Source organism: Dendrobates tinctorius, unplaced genomic scaffold (assembly GCF_039654945.1).
Source record: "Dendrobates tinctorius isolate UK_male_01 unplaced genomic scaffold, ASM3965494v1 ptg000151l, whole genome shotgun sequence".
NCBI classification, from domain to species: domain Eukaryota; kingdom Metazoa; phylum Chordata; class Amphibia; order Anura; family Dendrobatidae; genus Dendrobates; species Dendrobates tinctorius.
The window spans coordinates 22,200,697-22,227,876 of record NW_027361818.1 but is presented as its reverse complement, the minus strand read 5'-3'; the positions used below and the strand labels follow the sequence as shown (position 1 = coordinate 22,227,876).

At 46.4% G+C, this 27,180-nt stretch overlaps 1 protein-coding gene across 1 annotated transcript in view; it reads left to right on the top strand.

The window, feature by feature from the left end:
- Positions 1–355: 355 nt before the first annotated feature.
- The window catches only part of LOC141050045 (olfactory receptor 1500-like), a 42,611-nt gene continuing 15,786 nt past the window's right edge, over positions 356–27,180 (top strand). Inside the window, exon 1 of the mRNA XM_073546880.1 lies at positions 356–445. Within this exon, the coding sequence (XP_073402981.1) occupies positions 356–445 (90 nt within the window). The remainder of the gene's footprint in view (positions 446–27,180) is intronic.

Below are 27,180 nucleotides of genomic sequence, written 5' to 3'. Positions count from 1 at the left end.
GTCAGGTCCTCCAGGACCATTGAGAATCCAAGAGGGCGCAGCCATTGTTAGAGCCATGTGAAGTGCACATGCACACCTTACAGAGCCCTGGAGCTGGGCGCATAGCCGCAAAGTCAAGCGCGAGAGGTGCACATGCGCACCCGATGAGACCCCTACGCCGGCCATGAGACCGGAAATGAGGATGTCGGGTGATGTGCTCCAGCTCCGGAAGTGTGCGGGATGAGCGGTGTAACAGCTTGAGTGCGTTGGAATGTAAAAACAGTCTCTTTTGTTGATTCCTCTGGAATGGCGCAGAACACAAACAGCATGCACGCCCATAGACCGCGGCAGCGTGCGAACCTCTGATATACTCGCTATGAACAGAGCGAGTAAAGTTAACTTTCACTTGGAGCAAGAAGGACCCAACCTGAACAGGAACATCTGGGGACAGCTCAGTAAGGACACAGTCAGTTGGTAAGTCAATCCACAGGGAACTAGAGGGTAAGGCGTTCGCAGGCAGAGCAGTGGGGAGGGAGTCAACCTTCTCCTTGTTCTCTTGTCACCTCCCTGCCAAATCACCCCCATTACCACGCTCAGCCCCTTTTATCTCCCCCATGTTCCCTGCTGTCCAGTGCAAAGGTTCTCCCCACTCAGAAGAATCGTCCCCCTGCAACAGTGGTGACAGTCCAGATAGTTCCTGCCCCAAAGTGTAGAGGGGAACGCTGACATTATCCTGGCTCATTTTCTTGCATAACAGCGCAGAGAAGCTTCTCCTGATGCACAGTCAGCAGCAAGATTTTTGATAGTTAGGTAGGTGGTTGTATATCAGTCAGATACTGTAGGTAGCTACTGTCCAGTGTGGCTGTTAAATTTACATTCCAGAATTTTTTTTTGGTTTGGCCATTACTGAGTTCCACAGATAAAGCCAGCCGGGCACATACAGTAGGTGACCTGACTTTAAAATAGTTTGTAGCATAGGGTGTTAGAGAGGCCTAATCCAGAGGTCACCCAAAAAATCCTATGTTCCTAATGTTGTACAGTAGGGGACCTGACTTTAAAATAGTTTGTAGCATCTGGAGCAGCATTTCCCAAACTCCAGTCCTCACGGCCCCCACATGTCATGTTTTCAGGATTTCCTTAGTATTTCACAGGTGATGGAAGTATCATCAAGGCATCAGGAATTCTCTCACATGTGTAAAGCTATGGAAATCCTGAAAACATGACCTGTTGGGGTCCACAAGGACTGGAGTTTGGGAACCACTGATCTAGAGTGTTATATATAGAGGCCTGATCCAGAGGCCAAAAAATAATTCTTGTGTTCCTAATGTCATGCTGTAGGATACCTGACTTTAACCCCTTAGCGACAAATGACAGGTCTATTCGTCATTGTTCGCCTCCCCCCATTGCCAGAGCCCACACTTTTCCGGCACATGACAGCTGATTGGCATTTAACATGCATTTCTGGCAATTGCACTGGAAATCCGCTCAACGCTGACCCCTGTCACATGGTCACAGGTCACCGATTGGTTGGCATGACAACCAGATTGCTATGAGCGCCACCCGGTGGTCGGCGCTCATAGCAAGTGAGGTATTCTGCTACATGAGGGCGATCTGATCGTCCCCTGCATGCTGCAGAGCTAATCTTGTTATAGCAGCTTCTATGCTCCCATGGAGACTATTGAAGCATGCCAAAAGCAAAAAAAAAATGTTTTTAAAAATATAAAAAAATATAAAAGTTCAAATCACACCTCTTTCGCCCAATTCAAAATAAAACAATAGAAAAAAAATCAAACATACACATATTTGGAATCGATGCGTTCAGAATGGCACAGTCTATCAATAAAAAAAGGATTAACTTGATCACTAAACGGCGTGGAGAGAAAAAAAGTAAAATCTCCAGAATTATGTTTTTTTGGTCGTAGCTAGTGTTGAGCGATACCACCCGATACTGAAAAATATCGTATCGGAATGGATCGGCCGATCTAAAAAAAGTATCGGGTATCGCCGATTCCGATCCCGGAAGTCCCATTCAAGTCAATGGAACAGAAATATCGGAATTAAAAAAAACCTTTTTTTCCCTGTAGGTTAATTCTACATGAAGAAAAACAACTAATAATAATGTAGAATGTATTGTGGGGGGTGTAGGAGACATTAAAGCCATAGAGGTTTAGCCCAATCAAATGGAATAGCAGGAATTTGTTTTTTTTAAAGACGTTCGTAGTTACAAAGATATTGACTATGTTAAAGTCTTAAATTTTTTGTCAGATATGTATGTTTCCCTACTTCCATGCTCTTCACCTTCTTTTTTACTTCTCCCACACTTTCTCCATCATCCTCAGCAGCATCTTTTTCATCAACTTCTTCTTCACCTTATTCATCTTCTTCTTCTTCACCTTCATCTTATTTTTTTTTTTTTACATTCTTCATATTCTTCTTATTCAACTATTATTCTTCTTCATATTCTACTTCTTCATCATATTCTTATTTGTGTCAGGCATTCCTGTAGTTGTAATCTATAAAAGTTTGAAGATTACACCTTACGTTCAGTCTGTCACAAAAGATTTACAACAGGATTTGTCCGCGTTCAGTTTGGCCTGCAGTAGCAGGCCTTTTCCAGGGGCAACACGAGGAGGAATGGACTCACCCCCATACACTGCTTAGTCTTCTTCTGCTTATAAATTAGATAATATCATTTGCTTAAATTTTTAGTCTTATGCTTAATGTTCTTCTGCTTTTGGTTTTTATGCTTCTTGTTCTTCTGTCTCTTGCTGTTCTGCATCTTGGTGGTTGTCTTCATGTTCTTTGTCCTCTTGGTCATCTTCTTCAGGGTCATCTTTTAGGTATTCTTCTGTGTGGTCTTCAGGGTCATCGTCTTCAGGGTCATTGTCAGGGAGATCCAGAGTGAGAATCAAAACCCATTTTCACAAGCTTGAACTTGGAAAAGTACCAGAAGGTACAAGAAGGCTGAGGAACTGCCGAGAACCAGCTGACGGTACTGGAACCCGGATGGGTAGCAGAAGGAACAATAGCAAATGGAACTAGAGAGGAACAGCTGACGGTGCTGGAACCCGGAGGGGCAGCAGAAGGAACAAGCACCAATGGAACAACTGTGGACCAGCTGACGGTGCTGGAACACGGTTACTAAGCAGGAGGTAACTGTGCTATAAATCACTACCAAGGACCAGCAGACGTTGCTGGAACTCGGACACCGAGAAGGAGGCACCTCGGCCAAAGGCTCTGCCGAGAAACAGCTGACGGTGCTGGAACCCGGATGGGTATCAGAAGGAACAATAGCAAATGGAACTAGCGAGGACCAGCTGACGGTGCTGGAACCCGGAGGGGCAGCAGAAGGAACAAGAGCCAATGGCACAACTGTGGACCAGCTGACGATGCTGGAACACAGTTACTAAGCAGGAGGTACCTGTGCTACAAAGCACTACCAAGGACCAGCAGACGTTGCTGGAACTCGGATACCAAGAAGGAGGCACCTAGGCCAAAGGCTCTGCCAAGAACCAGCTGACGGTGCTGGAACCCGGATGGGTATCAGAAGGAACAATAGCAAATGGAACTAGCGAGGACCAGATGACGGTGCTGGAACCCGGAGGGGCAGCAGAAGGAACAAGAGACAATGGCACAACTGTGGACCAGCTGACGGTGCTGGAACACGGTTACTAAGCAGGAGGTACCTGTGCTAAAAAGCACTACCAAGGACCAGCAGACTTTGCTGGAACTCGGATACCAAGAAGGAGGCACCTAGGCCAAAGGCTCTGCCGAGAACCAGCTGACGGTGCTGGAACCCGGATGGGTAGCTGAAGGAACAATAGCAAATGGAACTAGCGAGGACCAGCTGATGGTGCTGGAACCCGGAGGGGCAGCAGAAGGAACAAGAGCCAATGGCACAACTGTGGACCAGCTGACGGTGCTGGAACATGGTTACTAAGCAGGAGGTACCTGTGCTACAAAGCACTTCCAAGGACCAGCAGACGTTGCTGGAACTCGGATACCAAGAAGGAGGCACCTAGGCCAAAGGCTCTGACGAGAACCAGCTGACGGTGCTGGAACCCGGATGGGTAGCAGAAGGTACCCATAATCAACAAAGTTGCAAGGCCGTGAGCAGGACGCAGTTACCGAAACCCACAGTGCAACAGGGGGTGCTTGTCCTATTGGCACTACAGAACCAGCCTTTAATACCAGAACCCGCAGCCCACATAGGAAGCACCAAAACTGCAGGCACCATACACTCGGCTAACCCGACCGCAAAACGACAGGACAACGTATTGGTGGCAAAGTGATGTTGATTCTACCTGGAAACAGCAGGCGTGCAGGAACCAGGCTGGGCAGGAGGGAGTGCCCGTGCCAAAGACACTTCCGAGAACCAGCTGACGGTGCTGGAACCCGGATGGTTAGCATTAGCTACAAGAGTCAATGGAACTACCGAGAACCAGCTGACGGTGCTGGAACCCAGAGTGGCAGCAGAAGGAACAACAGCCAATGGCACAACCGTGGAACAGCTGATGGTGCTGGAACACGATTACTAAGCAGGAGGTACCTGTGCTGCAAAGCACTACCAAGGACCAGCAGACGTTGCTGGAACTCGGATACCAAGAAGGAGGCACCTAAGCCAAAGGCACTGCCGAGAATCAGCTGACTGTGCTGGAACCCGGATGGGTAGCAGAAGGTACCCATGAAAAAAACAAAGTTGCAAGGCCTTGAGCCGGCCGCAGTTACCGAAACCCACAGTCCTACAGGGGGTGCTTGTCCTATTGGCACTACGGAACCAGCCTTTATTACGAGAACCCGCAGCCCACATAGGAAGCACCGAAACTGCAGGCACCATAGACTCGGCTAACCCGACCGCAACACGACATAACGACGTATTGGTGGCAAAGTGAAGTTGACACTACCCGGAAACAGCAGGCGTGCTGGAACCAGGCTGGGCAGGAGGGAGTACCCGTGCCAAAGACACTTCCAAGAACCAGCTGACGGTGCTGGAACCCATATGGGTAGCATTAGCTACAAGAGTCAATGGAACTACCGAGAACCAGATGATGGTACTGAAACCCAGAGTGGCAGCAGAAGGAACAACAGCCAATGGCACAAACGTGGAACAGCTGGCGGTGCTGGAACACGGTTACTAAGCAGGAGGTACCTGTGCTACAAAGCACTACTAAGGACCAGCAGACGTTGCTGGAACTCGGATACCAAGAAGGAGGCACCTAGGCCAAAGGCACTGCCGAGAACCAGCTGACGGTGCTGGAACCCGGATGGGTAGCAGAAGGTACCCATGAAAAAAACAAAGTTGCAAGGCCGTGAGCCGGCCGCAGTTGCCAAAACCCACAGTCCTACAGGGGGTGCTTGTCCTATTGGCACTACAGAACCAGCCTTTATTACCAGAACCCGCAGCCCACATAGGAAGCACCGAAACTGCAGGCACCATAGACTCGGCTAACCCGACCGCAACTCGTCAGGACAATGTATTGGTGGCAAAGTGACATTGACACTACCCGGAAAAAGCAGGCGCGCTGGAACCAGGCTGGGCAGGAGGGAGTACCCGTGCCAAAGACACTTCTGAGCAGCAACTGGCGATGTTGGAGCCCAGGATCAATCACGGAGCAGGCTGAGGCCTTCTTGGAGCAAGTTTTAGATCGGTTGTACACTACAACTGATTGTAACCGTGCTCCACTTAGGCCTCTTGCTCTACTGTCTCTAGTATTTCCCCTGGCCTCCAACCCCGCCAGTTGCTGCTCTGAAGTGGCGTCTGCACAATCCACACTTGTTCCTGGTTTACAGGGGCTCTGTCACGTCAGTGGATCCCCTGATGTGTGTCCGGCAAGGTCTCCTGCTCTGTCCACATTCCCACTACTAGTAATGGGAATGTGGACAGAGCAGGAGACATTGCCAGACACACATCAGGGGATCCACTGACGTGACAGAGCCCCTGTAACCCAGGAACAAATGTGGAATGTGCAGACGCCACTTCAGAGCTGTAACTGGCGGGGCTGGAGGCCAAGGGAAATACTAGAGACAGTAGAGCCAGAGGCCTAAGTGGAGCATGGTTAAAAATCAGTAGTAGTGTGACTGTGTAGGCAGCAGGAGACTTTGCCATCCACACAGCAGGGGAGCGGCTGGCGTTACTGAACCCCACTGACACAGGAGCGAGTGTTTCTATCTGTGCGGATGGCACTTCCAAGCATTAACTGGCTGTGTTGAAGCCCAGGATCCATCACGGAGCTGGCTGAGGCCTACTTGGAGCAAGTAGAAAATAAGATGTCGTGTGATTTGGGAGGCAGCAGGAGACTTTGCTATCCGCACAGCAGGGGAACAGCTGGCGTTACTGAACCCCACAGACACAGGAGCAAGTGTTTCTATCTGTGCGGACGGCACTTCCAAGCTACAACTGGCTGTGTTGGAGCCCAGGATCAATGCTCCGAGCAGGCTGAGGCCTACTTGGAGCAAGTAGAAAATAACATGTTGCGTGTTTTTGGAGGCAGCAGGAGACTTTGCCATACACACAGCAGGGGAACAGATGGCGTTACTGAACCCCACAAACACAGGAGCTAGTGTGTTTTTCTCTGTGAAGATGACACTTCTCAACACCAAATGGCATTGTTGGAGCCCAGGATGAGGCATGGAGCAGGCTGAGGCCTGATGTTTTGGGCATGTGGAGTCAGCAGGAGACATTGCCATCTACACAGCAGGGGAACAGCTGGAGTTTCTGAACCCCACTAACACAGGAGCTAGTGTGTTGTTCTCTGGGAAGACGACACTTCTGAACACCAACTGGCATTGTTGGAGCCCAGGATGAGGCATGGAGCAGGCTGAAGCTTGATGTTGTTGGCATGTGGAGGCAGCAGGAGACTTTGCCGTCTACACAGCAGGGGAACAGCTGGCCTTACTGAAACCCACTCACACAGGAGCTTGTGTGTTTTTCTCTGTGAAGACGGCACTTCTGAATACCAACTGGCGTTGTTGGAGCCCAGGATGAGGCACGCAGCAGGCGGAGGCCAACTTGCAGCTGGTTTTATAGAGGTTGTAGACTACATCTGATTGTAACTGTGCTCCACTTAGGCCTCTGGCTCCACTGTCTCTAGTATTTCCCCTGGCCTCCAACCCCGCCAGTTACAGCTCTGAAGTGGCGTCAGCACAATGAACACTTGTTCCTGGGTTACTGGGGCTCTGTCACGTCAGTGGATCCCCTGATGTGTGTCCGGTAAGGTCTCCTGCTCTGTCCACATTCCCACTACTAGTAATGGGAATGTGGACAAAGCAGGAGACCTTGCCGGACACACATCAGGGGATCAACTGACGTGACGGAGCCCCAGTAACTCAGGAACAAGTGTGGATTGTGCAGACGCCACTTAAGAGCAGCAACTGGCGGGGTTGGAGGCCAGGGAAAAAACTAGAGACAGTGGAGCCAGAGGCCTAAGTGGAGCACGGTTAAAAATCAGTAGTAGTTTGAATGTGGATGGAGCAGAAGACTTTGCCGTCTACACAGCAGGGGAACAGCTGGCATTACTGAACCCCACTAACACAGGAGCAAGTGTGTTTTTCTCTGTGAAGACGGCACTTCTGAACACCAAATGGCGTTGTTGGTGCCCAGGTTGAGGCATGGAGCAGGCTGAGGCCTGATGTTTTGGGCATGTGGAGTCAGCAGGAGACATTGCCGTCAACACAGCAGGAGAACAGCTGGCGTTTCTGAACCTCACTAACACAGGAGCTAGTGTGTTGTTCTCTGGGAAGACGACACTTCTGAACACCAACTGGCATTGTTGGAGCCCAGGTTGAGGCATGGAGCAGGCTGAGGCCTGATGTTTTAGGCATGTGGAGTCAGCAGGAGACATTGCCGTCTACACAGCAGGGGAACAGCTGGCATTACTGAACCCCACTAACACAGGAGCTATTGTATTTTTCTCTGTGAAGACGGCACTTCTGAACACCAACTGGCGTTGTTGGAGCCCAGGATGAGGCACGCAGCAGGCGGAGGCCAACTTGCAGCTGGTTTTATAGAGGTTGTAGACTACAACTGATTGTAACCATGCTCCACTTAGGCCTCTGGCTCCACTGTCTCTAGTATTTCCCCTGGCCTCCAACCCCGCCAGTTACAGCTCTGAAGTGGCGTCAGCACAATCCACACTTGTTCCTGTGTTACTGGGGCTCAGTCCCGTCAGTTGATCCCCTGATGTGTGTCTGGCAAGGTCTCCTGCTCTTTCCTCATTTACACTACTAGTAATGGGAAAGTGGACAGAGCAGGAGACCTTGCCGGACACACATCAGGGGATCAACTGATGTGACTGAGCCCAAGTAACACAGAAACAAGTGTGGATTGTGCAGACGCCACTTCAGAGCTGTAACTGGCGGGGCTGGAGGCCAAGGGAAATACTAGAGACAGTAGAGCCAGAGGCCTAAGTGGAGCATGGTTAAAAATCAGTAGTAGTGTGACTGTGTAGGCAGCAGGAGACTTTGCCATCCACACAGCAGGGGAGCGGCTGGCGTTACTGAACCCCACTGACACAGGAGCGAGTGTTTCTATCTGTGCGGATGGCACTTCCAAGCAACAACTGGCTGTGTTGAAGCCCAGGATCCATCACGGAGCTGGCTGAGGCCTACTTGGAGCAAGTAGAAAATAAGATGTCGTGTGATTTGGGAGGCAGCAGGAGACTTTGCCATCCGCACAGCAGGGGAACAGCTGGCGTTACTGAACCCCACAGACACAGGAGCAAGTGTTTCTATCTGTGCGGACGGCACTTCCAAGCTACAACTGGCTGTGTTGGAGCCCAGGATCAATGCTCCGAGCAGGCTGAGGCCTACTTGGAGCAAGTAGAAAATAACATGTTGCGTGTTTTTGGAGGCAGCAGGAGACTTTGCCATACGCACAGCAGGGGAACAGATGGCGTTACTGAACCCCACAAACACAGGAGCTAGTTACAGCTCTGAAGTGGCGTCAGCACAATCCACACTTGTTCCTGTGTTACTGGGGCTCAGTCCCGTCAGTGGATCCCCTGATGTGTGTCTGGCAAGGTCTCCTGCTCTTTCCTCATTTACACTACTAGTAATGGGAAAGTGGACAGAGCAGGAGACCTTGCCGGACACACATCAGGGGATCAACTGACGTGACTGAGCCCAAGTAACACAGAAACAATTGTGGATTGTGCAGATGCCACTTCAGAGCTGTATCAGGCGGGGTTGGAGGCCAGGGGAAATACTAGAGACAGTGGAGCTAGAGGCCTAAGTGAAGCACGGTTAAAAATCAGTAGAAGTTTGAATGTGGATGGAGCAGGAGACTTTGCCGTCCACACAGCAGGGGAGCAGCTGGCGTTACTGAACCCCACTAACACAGGAGCTAGTGTTTTTCTCTGTGCAGACGACACATCTGAGCGACAACTGGCTGTGTTGAAGCCCAGGGATTATAGTTCAGGTGGTAGAAACATGAACACAACAGGAGACCTGGATACAGTTGCCAACCAATTATTTAGTCGGGAAGAGGACTGGCAAATTCTGGAGAGATCCAGGCCTTGTTCATTTTCAGAAAAGTAAGCCGGTCGACGTTATCGGAAGATAGTCGCGTGCGACGGTCTGTTTGTACACCACCTGCGGCACTAAAGACGCTTTCCGATAATACACTGGCAGCAGGGCAAGCCAGCACCTACAATGCATACTGGCTAAGCTCTGGCCATGTATCCAGCTTAGAGACCAAAAACTTGAAGGGGGAAGAGCCATCTGGTAGTACACTGACAGGGCAAGACATGTAGTTTGTCACCATCTGACGGAAACATTGCCTCCTGCTGACTGGAGCTGTCTGTGATGGTGTAGACAATTGTGGCGGACATACAAAACTTTGCCACATTTGGGCCATAGTGGTCTTGCCTTGTGCTGAGGCGCTGCCTCTGCTGCCTCTTTGTGCCGAGTTTCCTCCCCTGCCTCGATGCACAGAGCTGCTTTGTAAAGCACTAGCAGCACTGCTGTCGGGTGAAATGGAAAACATGATGAACTGCACCAGTTTGTCTTGGTACTCCCGCAGTTTACGCTCCCGGTTCAACGTTGGTATGAGGATTTGTAAGTTGTCCCGGTAGCGAGGATCTAGGAGGGTGTACACCCAATAATCCGCCGTGTAGAGAATGTTGGCGATGCGGAGGTCGTTTCTCAGGCACTGCAGCATCAAATCAACCATGTGCTGAAGACTCCCAACTGCCAAATAACCGCTGTCCCCTGCTTGAGGCGTGATCTCTGCCTGCTCTGCATCACCCCACCCTCGCTGTACATACTGACTAGAGCCTTGTGTACCTCCCTCCTCTGGAGAGATGTGTTCCTCCTCCTCCATTGACCCCTCGTCATCCTCCTCACTAAGTGTCCCCTGCCTGGGCCTTTGTGTGGAAGCACGTTGCTCAGACTGTCCAGAAGCAGATGGCATTTGTGACTCCTCATCCTCCACCTCTTCCAAAACCTCCTCCCTTAGTGCTTGCAGTGTTTTTTGAAGCAGGCAGATAAGGGGGACAGTCATGCTGACTAGTGCATCATCTGCACTTGCCATCCACGTGGAATCATCGAAGGCACGCAAAACGAGGCAGATGTCCTTGATAGAGGCCCACTCAGTGGTGCTGAAGTGTGACCGGCGCACAGTGCGACTTGTTTGTGCCTGATGCAGCTGGTACTCCTTGACTGCTTCCTGCTGCTCACACAACTGCTCCAACATATGTAACGTTGAATTCCACCTGGTGGGTAGGTCACATATGATGCGATGTTCCAGAAGGTGTAATCGGCGCTGCAGAGCAGCAAGGCGCGATCTTGCTGTGCTGGAATGCCGCAAGTGAGTGCACTCTATGCGGATCTTGTGCAGCAGTGCATCAAGATCCGGATAGTCCCTCAGAAAGCTCTGCACGACCAAGTTAAGCACATGTGCCAGAGATGGGATGTGAGTGAGGTTGCCAAGGCCAAGAGCTGCCACCAGATTTCGGCCATTGTCACACACAACCAAGCCCGGCTGGAGATTCGCTGGCACAAGCCACACGTCGCTCTCCTGCTTGATGGCATTCCAGAGCTCCTCCGCTGTGTGGCTTCCATTCCTCAAAGAAATTAATTTGAGTGCGGCCTGTAGACGTTTGGCAACGGCTGTGCTCATATCGGTCCTCACAGGCTCCTGCTGCGCTATTTCTGAGGAACTTGAGCAGGAGGAGGAGTCTGTGTGTGCAGACTGGATTCCTGCAATCCGTGGAGTTGGCAGAACACGTAGAGCGCCACTCTCCAGATCTGTACACGGCTCCACAACATTGACCCAATGGGCAGTGAGGGAAAGGTATCGTCCCTGTCCATGGTTACTGGTCCACGCATCGGTGGTCAGGTGGACCTTGCTACTAACGGTGTTTAGTAGCGCATGTTTTATTTTTCCCTCCACATGTTTCTGCAGGGCAGGGACGGATCACCTGCTGAAATAAAAGCGGCTGGGCACGGTGTATTGTGGGACTGCCAATGCCATGAAGTCCCGGAAGGTGTCAGTCTCCACCAGCCTGAATGAGAGCATTTCAAGTGCCAGTAGTTTGGCAATGCCAGCATTCAGAGCCTGTGCTCGGGGATGGTTTGCCAAGTATGGCCGCCTTTTATCCCATGCCTGTGCTACCGATGGCTGTCGAGTGGCCTGGGAGTGTGAGGATGACTGGGAACATGGTGCTGTGGGTGGATTGTCACAAGGTCTCCGGACAACAGTGCCAGAGGTTCTTCCTTGGCGATCCTGTGAGGAAGCCGAACCAGCTGTGTGTGAGCTGGAGGAAGAGGCCCCAACACGAGCTGAAGAGGTGGTAGGTGGTGCTGTACGTTTGCCTACGTCTTCAGTGTGTCTGTGTAACTCCACCTCGTGCTAGGTCCGCACATGTTTCCACATATTAGTGGTATTGAGGTTGCTGACATTTTTCCCTCTTTTGACTCTCTGATGACACAGCTTGCATTTGACAAACAAATTTCATCTGCAACTATGTCAAAAAAGGACCACGCACTGCAAGTATTGGGAGCACCCGTTTTGCCTTTTGAAAGAGGAATGCTCCTAACGGGTGCCGAAGTAGAGGCTACAGGCAACCAAGTCTGCCCACTCCCTCTCCCTCCTGTTTTGGCCATTCGGGGAATCTCTTCCTCAGAGCTGCTCCCACCACCTTCCTGTTCCTCACGCCATGATGAGTCAAGGACCTCATCATCTACACTCCCCTCTTCAAACACCTGCTTGTCCTGGGTTGTCTCGCCAGCACTGTACGCACCAGAAAGTGGCACCTGTGTCTCGTCATCATCTGATGCGTACTGAGGTGTGCTGACCATAGGCACTGGCCCACCCATCTCTTCAGATTCAGAGGGATAACGAAGTTGCACATCACTGCATACTCCCTCTTCTTCACATTCTGGAATGCTGCTTGGCTGGCCCCCTCTTTCCAAGCCAACAGATTCTGAGAACAGAAGTAGAGACTGCGATGGCTCCTGTCCAGGGCTCTCTGACTGCCTGGGCACTTTGGCAGGTGGTGAAGAGACAGATCTTCGGTGCTCTGGCCCTGAGATGATGTGGAAGTCATTGAATTCGATGCGTTAGCTGCCATCCATCCGACAACGGCTTCAATTTGTTCCTCCCGCAGCAGTGGGGTACGGCGAGGTCCTACAAAGCTGCGCATAAAGGACTGTTGCCTGCTAAAACTGGGGGCTGCTGACTCACAGGTGCCAACAGCAGGCACAGAATCCCCACGTCCTCTCCCTGCAGAATCCCCACATCCTCTCCCTGCAGAATCCCCACGTCCTCTCCCTGCTGAAACTCCACACCCACGTGCCTTAGTCCCTGCCTTCTTCATCTTGCTAGACTGATAAAGATAGGCAGAAAAGTACAAAAGGGGGGCTTAGTGTGCTTATTCCTGAACAGCTGGTTACAGGTAGAAGAAACACTAATTTTATGAAGTGTGTGTGTGGACTACACTTTAATAGGAGATAATGTGGCCTACACAACTTTCAAATGTAGTGTTTGGTGAACTTTATTGGGTTTTTTTTGTGAAAAAAAACTAAAAGGATGTGACCAAAGATTTGAAAGTGATAGTATCACCAACTTTTTGGAGCTATTACAATGCAGGCAGGTAACCTACAATGCAAAAGATGAGGCTCCAAAAAAATTGGGTAATACTAATCTGGCTGCAGCTGAAGGGCACAAGCCAGAAAAAAGGCTCCTCTATCTACTCCTATATAATGTTTGCAACCAACCAATGTAGATGGATACGGATGGATGCACACTAATAGGAGAAGAAAAAATGAGCTGCAATTAAAGAAAAATATGTGTGAGGCAGTGACGCACGCTGAGCGGCCTACAACCAGACGTAGCTGCAGGACACACTACTCAGCGTGAGCTGCACTCACACACAGTCAGAGACCTCTCAGACAGCCGTGAACAGTGCAGCTAAGTGGGCACTTGCACTGATAGGCTGCAGAAAGGCTCCGCTGTCTACTCCTAGAGTGTTTGCAATCACCGTATATGGATACGGATGGATGCACACTAATAGGAGAAGAAAAAATGTGCTGCAATAAAAGAAAAATATGTGTGAGGCAGTAACACGCTGAGCTGCCTACAACCAGACGTAGCTTCAGGACACACTACTCAGCGAGAGCTGCACTCACACACAGTCAGAGACCTCTCAGACAGCCGTGAACAGTGCAGCTAAGTGGGCACTAGCACTGAAAGGCTGCAGAAAGGCTCCGCTGTCTACTACTAGTGTTTGCAACCAACGTATATGGATACGGATGGAAGCATACTAGATATAATTTTTGAAAAATAAGCAGCTCAAAAAGAAAAATATGTATGAGGCAGCAGTGATGCACGCTGGGCGGCCTACAACCAGGTGTGGCTGCAGGACCCACTCCACAGCGTGAGCTGCACTCACACAGCCCTTGCAGACAGCTGTGAACACTGCTGCTAGGGAAAAGAAAGCTACAGTGGAGGATTATGTAGCCTGGGTAAAGCACAATATGTTTTGTAGAATCGCTATTTCTAACTGTCCCTCACAGTCTTCAACAGCAGCCTGTTCCTAACTGAATTCACAGCAGAGTGACCAGAAATGGCGGCTGCGACTTTTATAGTGCATCATGACATCATTTCAGCAGCCAATCACAGCCATGCCAATAGTTAACATGCCTACATGCCTAACAGGATGTGCCCACACTTCTGAGGATTCCCATTGGCTGAATCAAAGCGAGCGGGCTCATAGCATTATGGGAACTTCCGATTCCGGTATCCGATATGAAAAAGTATCGGAAGTCAGTATCGGAATTCCGATTCAGCTAATATCGGCCGATACCCGATACTTGCGGTATCGGAATGCTCAATACTAGTCATAGCAACATTGCATTAAAATGCAATAATGGAAGATCAAAAGATCGTAACTGCACTAAAATGGTATCATTAAAAGCGTAAACTTGGCATGCAAAAATAACCCGAGACCACAAAAATTGGACACGCTACAAATATCGGAAAATGGCGCATTTTTTTAACAAAGTTTGAAATTTTTTTTTCACCAATTAGATAAAAAAGAACCTAGACATGTTTGGCGTCTATGAACTCACAAATACCTTTAGAATCATAATAGCAGGTCAGTTTTAGTGAACCTAGTAAAAAAGCAAAACAAAAAAGAACTATTGGATTGCACTTTTTTTTTGCAATTTCACCGCACTTTGAATTTTTTTCCCGTTTTCCAGGACATGATATGTTAAAGCATTGGTGTCATTCAAAAGTACAAACAAGCCCTCACATGGCCATATGGACAGAAAAAGTATCAAAGTTATGGCTCTGGGAAGAAGGGTAGCAAAAAACAAAAACTTAAAATCAAAAATACCTCCAGTCATGAAGGGGTTAAATAGTTTGTAGCATCTAGTGTCTTATAGAGGCCTGATCAAGAGGCCACCAAAAAAGGATTCTGTTCCTAGAGTCATACAGTAAGGGATCTGACTTTAAAGTAGGTTGTAGCATCTAGTGGGTTATAGATGTCATGACCCTGGACAGGATGGTTCTGTTTCCATCCTGGTCAGGTCAGGGTTAACTTTGTAACGAAAAAGTTCTCCAGCTCCACGAAAAGGTGAAAACAGATTCCTTTATTCACTTCAATCCATACAAAGTGGGAGTTAAAATGCCAGCATAGAAAATACAGATGCTTGCGTTATCAACGCGTTTCTGGTGTCTACGCACCCTTAGTCATGATACCCAGCATTACTCTACACAGCGCTTTTATGCTATGTCCGGCTAGCACACCGGTAGAATAATTGACAATGTGACAAGTGAAAACATGAGCGAGTAGACAGAATAAAATCACAAATATAAAGAAAAGACATGACACAGTGTGCAGTGATAACATGATATGCACTTCAAATATAGCAATTTTAAAGATGAAATTCTCTCTTTTTTATATATGCATATAGCTATAAAGAACCATAATTATGAAGTTGCCACACAATATCATATGCATGTTTAAATATATTATTTTTGAGGAAAAAAATCTTTCTTTTTATATGCATATAATTATATGAAGCCAAACTATTAGTTTATAAAGAAGGGGAGGAAGATCGCATTTATGATCCACATATTAAGATGAGTGTTACACATTATAATAAAGCAGGGTAAATATTCAATCATGAGAAGAGGATATAGCAGCGATCTTAGTAATAAGATGAAAAAATTCAGGAATGAAATAGGGAGTACATATTTGTTTAATTTCCTCTATAATTCTTATCTGGTGAGAGCCTAATACCGGAGATAGGTTATAAAAGGTTTCGATGTATAGATTTATTTATATTATTTATTGGATATTTATTATTTATTGCAGATGACAAACTCCATTTCATCCAACTAATATAAAATTAATAAAATAACATAATGTCTTTTTTATTTAAGCCTCGTGGTACTCTGGAACTTAATGAGAAAATCCACCAGGCTTCTCTATTTCTCATTGTGGTTTCTGTGTCCCCCCCTCTAATTGGTTTTTGAATTTTTTCTATACCATAAAGTGCTGATGAATCTAATTTATCTCTACGACAACCAATGAAATGTTTTGCTATTTGCGATGTATTTCTGTTCACATTGGCCTTTTCTATGTCATAGATATGCTCTCTAATTCTCGTTTTCAACATGCGCTTAGTGCTGCCCACACACGTTAGATGACAAGTTGTGCACTCCTATTGAACATATACCGGATAATACCCCTGATAGAATAGGGTTATTGAATAGGAAGGAGGTCTTTTGGATTTATAGGTTAAATACCCTAAAACCAAATGGTCTTAACGAAATAACGGAAGTTTTCTTGTAAGAACGAATTAAGGTCTCATTTTCCGTTTTTAATAATTATTGTGGACTTTTATCCTCCCTAATAAGATGAGTTTTTACTAATCATCAATTCCCTTTATGCTTTTACTAATGCGATTTTTATTGGTTCTTTTATCAATTCTGGTCATTATATGTTTTAATTGATACGCCTCTGTCTCTTGTGTATTTTATTTGTTGCAGTGTCTATTACTCTAAAACTTTATTTGCTGTATTGATATGTCTATTTCCCCACATTTTATGATCGTTTTTTTGTTTTTGATATATGTGGTTCCACCGCCCTCTTCTTTTTTCCTTCCCCTTTTGGATGCGATCCAGCTTACTTGTGTGTCTTGGACGTTTCCTCTTCTTGAGGATAAGTTTCTTTCCCTTGAGAGCCACTGACTATTTCGGCTTTCTGTGCAGGTTCCTCCATCCCTGGGGAGCGCTACTTTGTTCCACTCTTAAACTTTCATCATGTGTATTTTTTAAGCATGTATATATTTTTTATGTATCTTTCATGTATTTTCATGGATTTATATGTATATATTTTATACGCACATGTATTTATATATTTTTATATGCTTATATTTTATTTTTTCCCTCTTATTTGTCCTAAGTATAAATGACGTGTTCTCATCATTTTTTTCATCATTTTTTATTCATTTTATTAAAAAGTTTCATATTTTATTAAAAAGTTTATTAAAAAAAGTTTTTTATTAAATTTTTGTACAAGGAAGTCTTCGTGTTTTTTTCTTCTTTTTCTTTTTTCTTTACAGCCTGCTCGTTTGTTGTGGAGGTTTGAGCTCTGGTTTCTTGCTCCACCTTCCTCCCCCTTTTTTTCCGGTTCGATACAAGTTTTCCTTTTTTTCCATTTTTTCTTTTTTCTTTGAATTCGTGTTTTTTCTGCTTTCAAACAGTCTGAAAAGAATTAAAAGAATCAATTGTCTTTCAAGCAACATATTTTTATACATTTTTCCACATTATTCATGCTGATGAACTTTGACTTCTTTTCCCTGTAACATGTGACCTTTGGCGCCAAATTTTGAATTTTGTATGTATAAAACCGGTGATAGCGTTGTCTATCTGTACATGTCATCCCCTGAGGAAGAAGTGTAAACTTTGAAACGCGTTGGGAAATAAAAGTACAATTTACATAATCTGGAAGGAGTGATCTGTCAAGCAGCGCACATTTAATCCATAAACTTTCTCCTTTGAAATAAGTTGTGCACTCCATAATATGTACAACATTTTTTGCGTTGCAATTTATAACATTTTAAATGTCAAAAAAATGACAATCACTAGAATCTCCAAACTTAGTGCATTTTTTAGTATATTTGCATGAACCCGTACCACATTTATAGAATCCTTTAGTGTTGAGCCAATTGCTAGTATGCACCGGAGCTGTATTTAGAAAGCTTGGTGATAAGCTTTGTCTTATGGAGGGCGCCTTTCTTGATACAATTCTCAATCCTTTTTTTTATAATTGCCTCAATTTCTGGATAATCTTTTAGAATAGATAAACTATCCTGAATAATTCTTTTAATAGAAGAAATTGATTGCTGAATTGTGGTACTAGCGTTACAAGGTTATGAGGATTATCTGTTACATTTTAAAGCGTGATTTATTGGCTAAAATTTTTTCAGCCTTAGAAAGACTCCATTGGTTATATCCCCTTTTACTTAAAGTCAATACAGGAAATTTCGTGTCATACCAAAAATTTCAGATTAAGGGGATTACAGTTGAGATAATAATTAAACTCCTGTGTGGCAGATGCATCAGAGTTCCAAATGATGATGATGTCATCTATATATCTGCCGTAATAGTAGATAGAGTTAATATATGGATTATCTACACTGTAAATATATAACTCCTCCCACCAACTCATAACTAAATTAGCTAATGAGGGGGAGTATTTTGCCCCCATAGACACTCCATTGATTATTTGCATATAATAATCCTGGTTAAAGAAAAAATAGTTGTTTGAAATTAGCAAATCCACAACCTCTATTATAAAATTTTGAAAATCAGGGGGGAAGTTACTGTATTTCCGCAAATTAAATTCTAAGGCTTAAATTGCCACTCTATGAGGAATTGATGTGTATAGAGAAATTACGTCTGTTGTCATCCAAGAAAAATTATTCTCCCAAATCCGACCTTCCATTGCACCTAGAACGTCAGTGCTATCTTTGATAAATCCTCAAACCCTTTGGGCTAAAGGTTGAAGAAAAAATCCAACCATTCACTCAGTTTTTCTCCCACTGATCCAATCCCTGAGACAATCAGTCTCATGGGAGGAGGGTGGGTGTTTATAATGAGTTTTCGGTAGTGGATAGAGTATGGGTGTGACTGGATTAGAGAATTTCAAATAATCCTTTTCTTTTGCATTAAAAAAACCCATACTGTGCCCTTCATCTATAACCTTTAAAATACGGTCTTTTATCTTTGAGGAAGGATTATCTGATAGTCGTTAATAGATTGTTTGATCATTCAACATTTTTTCTATCCACTCAATATAATCAATTTTATTCATTAAAACAATTGACCCACCTTTATCAGAGTTTTTAATTTGAAGGTTGTCAAGGTCGGTTGGACAATGTTCACACCACCCAAAGACAGAAACACAGTATGACAAACGTGCAAAGATACTCTGCTGTAAAAAATATAACAGTAGACAGCCAGTGCTAGTAAAAAATGATAACAAAACAGGGTATTTAGTTGATACGTTTTTTGCAAAAAATGTATACGAAGCCACTCCACCAATGTCAAGGTACTGCTACGAGATGGGTATACTTTGACATTGGTGGAGTGGCTTCGTATACATTTTTTGCAAAAAACATATCAACTAAATACCCTGTTTTTGTTATCATTTTTTACTAGCACTGGCTGTCTACTGTTATATTTTTTACAGCAGAGTATCTTTGCACGTTTGTCATACTGTGTTTCTTCTTTGTGTTTCTATCTTTTGTTCCAAGTTGTGACTTTAATCTTTTTTCAACAATATGTGACATTAATAGATTTATCAGAAATATTACATTAAAGTTGAATTTTGATGATAATTCTGGTGAATTTGAAAGAACTAGAAATGTTTCTGATAATATTTTCAACAAATGTCGCATTTTAGAGCAGGTGTCAATTATTTGTTTACAGGATCTGCAAGATCAGTATATGTATAGTAATGATTAGAGATTAGCGACTTTGCCTCCGGGAGGGTCGAGTCGGGTTTCGGAACGCCCGACTTTACCAAAAGTCGAGTCGAACTAAATCGGCCGACTATCAGAAAAAGACGGAGTTTCTACGAAAACACCCCAATGCAAGTCAATGGGGAATGAAAATCGGCAGTGAGTGGAGGACAGTAAACACACCTACAGTGCCCATTTCAATGGCAACGACATCAATTCTTATTACCTAAGCTTGTCAACCTTAATTTACTTTATAATAATAGTAACGCATTGAAAACTGGGGGTTATTTGACTAAAGTTATGGGGGGGTACAGCCCAGTTATGGCGGTGGAAAAACTGGCATATGTTGAGGTGTAGGCAGGACGTTCAGCAGCTGCAAATGGAGGAATTGGAGAAGTCGGAGGAAGAGGAGGACAAAGCGAACCATTTTGCTGGCAATATATGTGTCATCAGGGGAAGGTGGTACAAAATCCTTTGAAACCCAGGCATGGTTCATTTTAATGAAGGTGAGATCACCTACATTTTGGGTCGACAGCCGGGTACTTCTTTCTGTCAGGATTGATCCAGCAGCACAGAAGACTCTTTCTGATAGCACACTACCAGCAGGGCAAGCGAGCTCCTGCAAGGCATATTGTGCCAATTCAGGCCAGGTGTCCAGTTTAGAGGCCCAGTAGTCAAAGGGGAAGGAACTGTGAGGGAGAACATCGATAGGGGAGGAGAGGTAATTTTGAACCATAGTTGACAACTGCTGTCTCCTGTCACTTGCAATCGATTCTGTATTAGCAGTCGTGTGAGCGGTAGTTGAAAAATCAGTCCACAACATGGTCATGAAACCCCTGTCTCCAATGCCACTTCTGCTGTTTGCACCACAAACACCTCTTCCATGTTGCCCAGTACGGCTCTTGGTAGAACCTGCACCGCTGCTGTGTGCTGGGAATGCCTCTAACAAACTTTTTACCAGAGTTTGCTTGTTTGTTCACCAATATTAGCTCTAGGTTCTCCTGTGGCATGATGTTCTGTAATTTGCCTTTATAGCATGGATCAAGGATGCTGGTCAACCAGTAGTCATCATCCTTCATCATTTTGGCAATGCCGTTGTCGCTTTTTAGCATCCGCAAGAGATAATCACACGTGGGCCAATGTTCCAGGTGTCAATGATGCACTGCCAGTGGTGGGTGGAGGAGCACTTTCTGCAAAATTCACATCCATCCATGTGCAAACCATGTACCTGACCTTGGCAAGCCAAAATTTTCTCTTGCCCCCTGAGAAGCATCCTCCTCCCCAAAATAGTCATCCCCCTCATCCTCCTCCTCCTCTTCCACTTCTTCCTCCACCTCGTCCAGAACAGTTTCCTGAGCAGACAATGCCTGACTGTCATAAAGGCTTCCCTCCTCCTCCGCTGCAGACACCTGATCCTTAATGTGCATCAAAGTTTGCATGAGCAGACGCATAATTGGGATGCTTATGCTTATGATGGCATTGTCTGCGCTTACCAGCCATGTGCATTCCTTAAAACACCAATGGACATTACAGAGGTCTTTCAGCTTTGACCACTGCACACCCGACAACTCAATATCTGTCCTCAAACTGCCTGCCCGTGTATCCTCCCACAAATGCATTACAGCCTGCCTCTGTTCGCACAGCCTCTCTGCCATGTGCATGGTGGAGTTCCACCTTGCTGCAACATCTATGAATAGGCGGTGCTTGGGGATGTGGAGCGATAGCTGCAGCCTCTGCATACGACTGGAGTCTACGGGCAAGCAACGGATGTGCGAGCACAGTCTTTGCACCTTATGGAGCAGGGCTGGTAACGCATAATTATTTGACAAGTACTGCACCACCAGAATCAGAGTGTCAGCCAGGCAAGGGATGTGTCTGAGTTTTGCAAGGGCTAGGCCGCCACAAAATTACATCTGTTATCACTGACTACCTTGCCTGGCTCAAGATGTAGACTGCCCAGCCATGACTCAGTTTCTCACTGCAAGTAGTTGGCCAGTACCTCCACGGTGTGTCTGTTGTCGCCCAAAGACATCATCTCTAAAACAGCCTGCTGACGCTTATCACTAGCTGTTCGACAGTGTCCTCTGCGGATGGAGTGCTTGTGCGACTGCACTCTGTCGACGAGCTTTCGCTTCTGGAGGAGGAGGAGGCGTAGGGTCGAAAGCCAACAGCCAACTGTTGCCTATGCCATAAGCTAGGCAGCACTGTCCCACCGCCGCTGTCCCCTGTGGACCCTGCATCCACCACAGTGCGCAGTGAAGGACACGTAATGGCCCTGGCCATGCCTACTGGCCCATGCATCTGTTGTGAGGTGCACCTTTCCACTCACTGATTGTTTGAGTGCATGGACAATGCGATCTTTCACATGCAGGTGTAGAGCAGGTGTGGCTTTTCGAGAAAATAAGTGCCGACTGGGTAGGTCATAGCGTGGGACAGCGTAGGCCATGAGCTCTCGGAACTCTGCGCTTGTAACCAAACGGAAGGGCATCATCTCCAATGTGATCAGTTTGGCAATGTAGGCGTTCAAAGCCAGTGTACACGGATGAGAGAATGAGTACTTTCTTGTCCTACTCAGAGTCTCTGCTAGGGTGTGCTGGACTTGAGAGCTGCATATTGTGGAACTAGCGGTGGACATGGCGGACTGAGAAGTGGTTGGTGATGGTGGTAGTGGTGGTGATGGCCTAGATGCAGTCTTTTGTGGGAAAAACATTGTGATTCCCTGACTGCTTTGGCCTTGCATCAACACCTGAACATTTCTTGCTCGTGGTGTGCTAACCAGTGAGCTTACAGTGGGGGAAGCGATGCAACGTTGCTGGCTACTTTCTGTCAGAGCAGGTGCACATGTGCTACCTGAGATTTTGTAGTCCGTTCACGCTTGCAAGTGCATGGTGTTTACATGTCTAAACATGCAACTGGTAATCAAACTCTGGAGATTTTTCCCTTGGCTAAAGGTCCTTCCACACTTCTTACAGATAACCTTTGCCTCATCAATAGGATTTTGGTCAAAAAATTGCCACACTGCACTCTTCCTACTATGGCAAAAATTTTTAGGCCTTGCACACTGTGCTAATTTGACCGTCTGGCCAAGCTGTTCTGCAACTCTTTTGGTTTTTAACACGTTTTTGGACAGCTATGGGCCTGCCAGATAACCGCAGCTGTGATGTCGATGCCTGCTGAGGATCCCCCTCCTCTTCTGAGCTATTGCCAACAGCACCTTCTTCGCCCAATGGATGCCAATCTGAGTCAAGAACTGGGTTATCCATCACCTCCTCTTCAATTTCATCTGCACCTTCCTCTGTGTCACTGTGTAAGGTGATATAGTATGTGGGAAGGGGCACCTGAGTTTCATCAGGGTCATAATCGGGCTCAGTAGACAGCGAGGGCAATGCAGTGCTCTGGGTGAATGTACCAGCAGAATCATATAGCACTGGCTGTGCATCAGTGCACTCCATGTCATATTCATCTTGGACTGGGGAATTAAGGATTTCACTTGATAACTCAGGCATGGTATGTGAAAAGAGCTCCATGGAGTAATCTGAAGTGTGGCCTGCCGCATCCTTCACTTTTGGTGGGGAAAAGTACACAAGGAAAGGTGTTGTTCCTGACCAGGAGCCTGCACTGACGACTCAGTGCTTGCAGTTTTTGAAACTTCAGAAGAGGAGGCGATAGAGCAGGAGGCTGTTTCGTCAATGTAAGCCAAAATCTGTTCCTGATGCTCCAGCTTTAAAAGCGGTTTACCTACTCCCAGAAAAGGGAGCTTTCCAGGCCTTCTGGAGCCAGACGGCAATGCAGGCTCAACACCTCCTGCCTTAGGTGCTATTGTGCTCTTGGCATAACCAGCAGATGCACCACCACCACCATCAGTAACAGCTGCCCCCCCACCCACGTCCGTGGCCTCTTCCACCATATTTCCTCATGTTTGGGAAAATGTACCAAAATACCAGCAGATACAGTGGGGCAAAAAAGTATTTAGTCAGTCAGCAATAGTGCAAGTTCCACCACTTAAAAAGATGAGAGGCGTCTGTAATTTACATCATAGGTAGACCTCAACTATGGGAGACAAACTGAGAAAAAAAAATCCAGAAAATCACATTGTCTGTTTTTTTTTCCTTTTATTTGCATATTATGGTGGAAAATAAGTATTTGGTCAGAAACAAGCAATCAAGATTTCTGGCTCTCACAGACCTGCAACTTCTTCTTTAAGAGTCTCCTCTTTCCTCCACTCATTACCTGTAGTAATGGCACCTGTTTAAACTTGTTATCAGTATAAAAAGACACCTGTGCACACCCTCAAACAGTCTGACTCCAAACTCCACTATGGTGAAGACCAAAGAGCTGTCAAAGGACACCAGAAACAAAATTGTAGCCCTGCACCAGGCTGGGAAGACTGAATCTGCAATAGCCAACCAGCTTGGAGTGAAGAAATCAACTGTGGGAGCAATAATTATAAAATGGAAGACATACAAGACCACTGATAATCTCCCTCGATCTGGTGCTCCACGCAAAATCCCACCCCGTGGGGTCAGAATGATCACAAGAACGGTGAGCAAAAATCCCAGAACCACGCGGGGGGACCTAGTGAATGAACTGCAGAGAGCTGGGACCAATGTAACAAGGCCTACCATAAGTAACACACTACGCCACCATGGACTCAGATCCTGCAGTGCCAGACGTGTCCCACTGCTTAAGCCTGTATATGTCCGGGCCCGTCTGAAGTTTGCTAGAGAGCATTTGGATGATCCAGAGGAGTTTTGGGAGAATGTCCTATGGTCTGATGAAACCAAACTGGAACTGTTTGGTAGAAACACAACTTGTCGTGTTTGGAGGAAAAAGAATACTGAGTTGCATCCATCAAACACCATACCTACTGTAAAGCATGGTGGTGGAAACATCATGCTTTGGGGCTGTTTCTCTGCAAAGGGGCCAGGACGACTGATCCGGGTACATGAAAGAATGAATGGGGCCATGTATCGTGAGATTTTGAGTGCAAACCTCCTTCCATCAGCAAGGGCATTGATGATGAAACGTGGCTGGGTCTTTCAACATGACAATGATCCAAAGCACACCGCCAGGGCAACGAAGGAGTGGCTTCGTAAGAAGCATTTCAAGCTCCTGGAGTGACCTAGCCAGTCTCCAGATCTCAACCCTATAGAAAACCTTTGGAGGGAGTTGAAAGTCCGTGTTGCCAAGCGAAAAGCCAAAAACATCACTGCTCTAGAGGAGATCTGCATGGAGGAATGGGCCAACATACCAACAACAGTGTGTGGCAACCTTGTGAAGACTTACAGAAAACGTTTGACCTCTGTCATTGCCAACAAAGGATATATCACAAAGTATTGAGATGAAATTTTGTTTCTGACCAAATACTTATTTTCCACCATAATATGCAAATAAAAGGAAAAAAAAACAGACAATGTGATTTTCTGGATTTTTTTTTCTCAGTTTGTCTCCCATAGTTGAGGTCTACCTATGATGTAAATTACAGACGCCTCTCATCTTTTTAAGTGGTGGAACTTGCACTATTGCTGACTGACTAAATACTTTTTTGCCCCACTGTATATGGTACTGTATGAGGAGCGTACAGCTGTATACGATGTAGGGGAAAATTTAAATCTCCATATACACTCACTGGCCACTTTATTAGGTACACCATGCTAGTAAGGGGTTGGACCCCCTTTTGCCTTCAGAACTGCCTCAATTCTTCGTGGCAGAGATTCCACAAGGTGCTGGAAGCATTCCTCAGAGATTTTGGACCATATTGACATGATGGCATCACACAGTTGGCGCAGATTTGTCGGCTGCACATCCCTGATGCGAATCTCCCGTTCCACCACATCCCAAAGATGCTCTATTGGATTGAGATCTGGTGACTGAGGAGGCCATTTGAGTACAGTAAACTCATTGTCATGTTCAAGAAACCAATCTGAGATGATTCGAGCTTTATGACATGGCGCATTATCCTGCTGAAAGTAGCCATCAGATGTTGGGTACATTGTGGTCATAAAGGGATGGACATGGTCAGCAACAATACTCAGGTAGGCTGTGGCGTTGCAACGATGCTCAATTGGTACCAAGGGGCCCAAAGAGTGCCCAGAAAAAATTCCCCACACCATGACACCACCACCACCAGCCTGAACCGTTGATACAAGGCAGGATGGATCCATGCTTTCATGTTGTTTACGCCAAATTCTGACCCTACCATCCGAATGTCGCAGCAGAAATCGAGACTCATCAGACCAGGCAACGTTTTTCCAATCTTCTACTGTCCAATTTCGATGAGCTTGTGCAAATTGTAGCCTCAGTTTCCTGTTCTTAGCTGAGAGGAGTGGTACCCGGTGTGGTCTTCTGCTGCTGTAGCCCATCTGCCTCAAAGTTCGACGCACTGTGCGTTCAGAGATGCTCTTCTGCCTACCTTGGTTGTAACGGGTGGCAATTTGAGTCACTGTTGCCTTTCTATCAGCTCGAACCAGTCTGCCCATTCTCCTCTGACCTCTGGCATCAACATGGCATTTCCGGCCACAGAACTGCCGCTCACTGGATTTTTTTTCTTTTTCGGACCATTCTCTGTAAACCCTAGAGATGGTTGTGCGTGAAAATCCCAGTAGATCAGCAGTTTCTGAAATTCTCAGACCAGCCCTTCTGGCACCAACAATCATGCCACGTTCAAAGGCACTCAAATCACCTTTCTTCCCCATACTGATGCTCGGTTTGAACTGCAGGAGATTGTCTTGACCATGTCTACATGCCTAAATGCACTGAGTTGCCGCCATGTGATTGGCTGATTAGAAATTAAGTCTTAACACACAGTTGGACAGGTGTACCTAATAAAGTGGCCAGTGAGTGTATATTTCCTTAGTCACACACAGACACTCAGTATGGATTTGACCGTAATGCAAACAGCAAATATACGGTACTGTATCAGAAGCATACAGCTGTATACGGTGTAGGGAAAAATTTAAATCCCCATATATATTTCTTTAGTCACACACAGACGCTCTCCCAGTATGGATTTGACCGTAGTACAAACAGCAGATAAACGGTACTGTATCAGAAGCGTACAGCTGTATACGGTGTAGGGGAAAATTTAAATCTCCATATTTATTTCCGGAGTCACACACAGATAGTCAGCATGTATTTGTCCGTGATACCAGCCAGTACACGGTAGTGTGTGAGGCTTGTGCAGCTGTATACGGTGTCGGAAAAAATGAACGGTGGGTAACTGTGCAGAAAAAAAGAATAAAAGTATTAGGGCTGTGTGAAAAGCAGTCTGCACAGCAGTGTACACTCAGAAATGTAGCTATCAGGCAGCCTAATAACCAGCGCTGCCGCACACAAGAACATCCTCCCCTGTCACTGCACTCTAACTGTACAGCACAATTGCTATCAGCACAAGCACAGAATAACTTCTTCTATCTTCACAGCCCTAAAGGTACTGTCACACTTAGCGATGCACCAGCGATCCCGACCAGCGATATGACCCGGTCAGGATCGCTGGTGCATCGCTAAGTGGTCGCTAGTGAGCTGCCACACAGGCAGATCTCACCAGCGACATAGCAGGGGTCGCTACTTACCTGTCAGACGAGGCGATCCTGACATCCTCCCGCCCATGTCCACGCGTCGCTCGTCGGTGCCACAGGAAGCCCAGCAGGAAGCTGACGACGAGAAATGGCCCAGGACGTTCTCGCGCGATCAGCGATAGCCAGTGAGGGAGCCGGTCGATGGTAA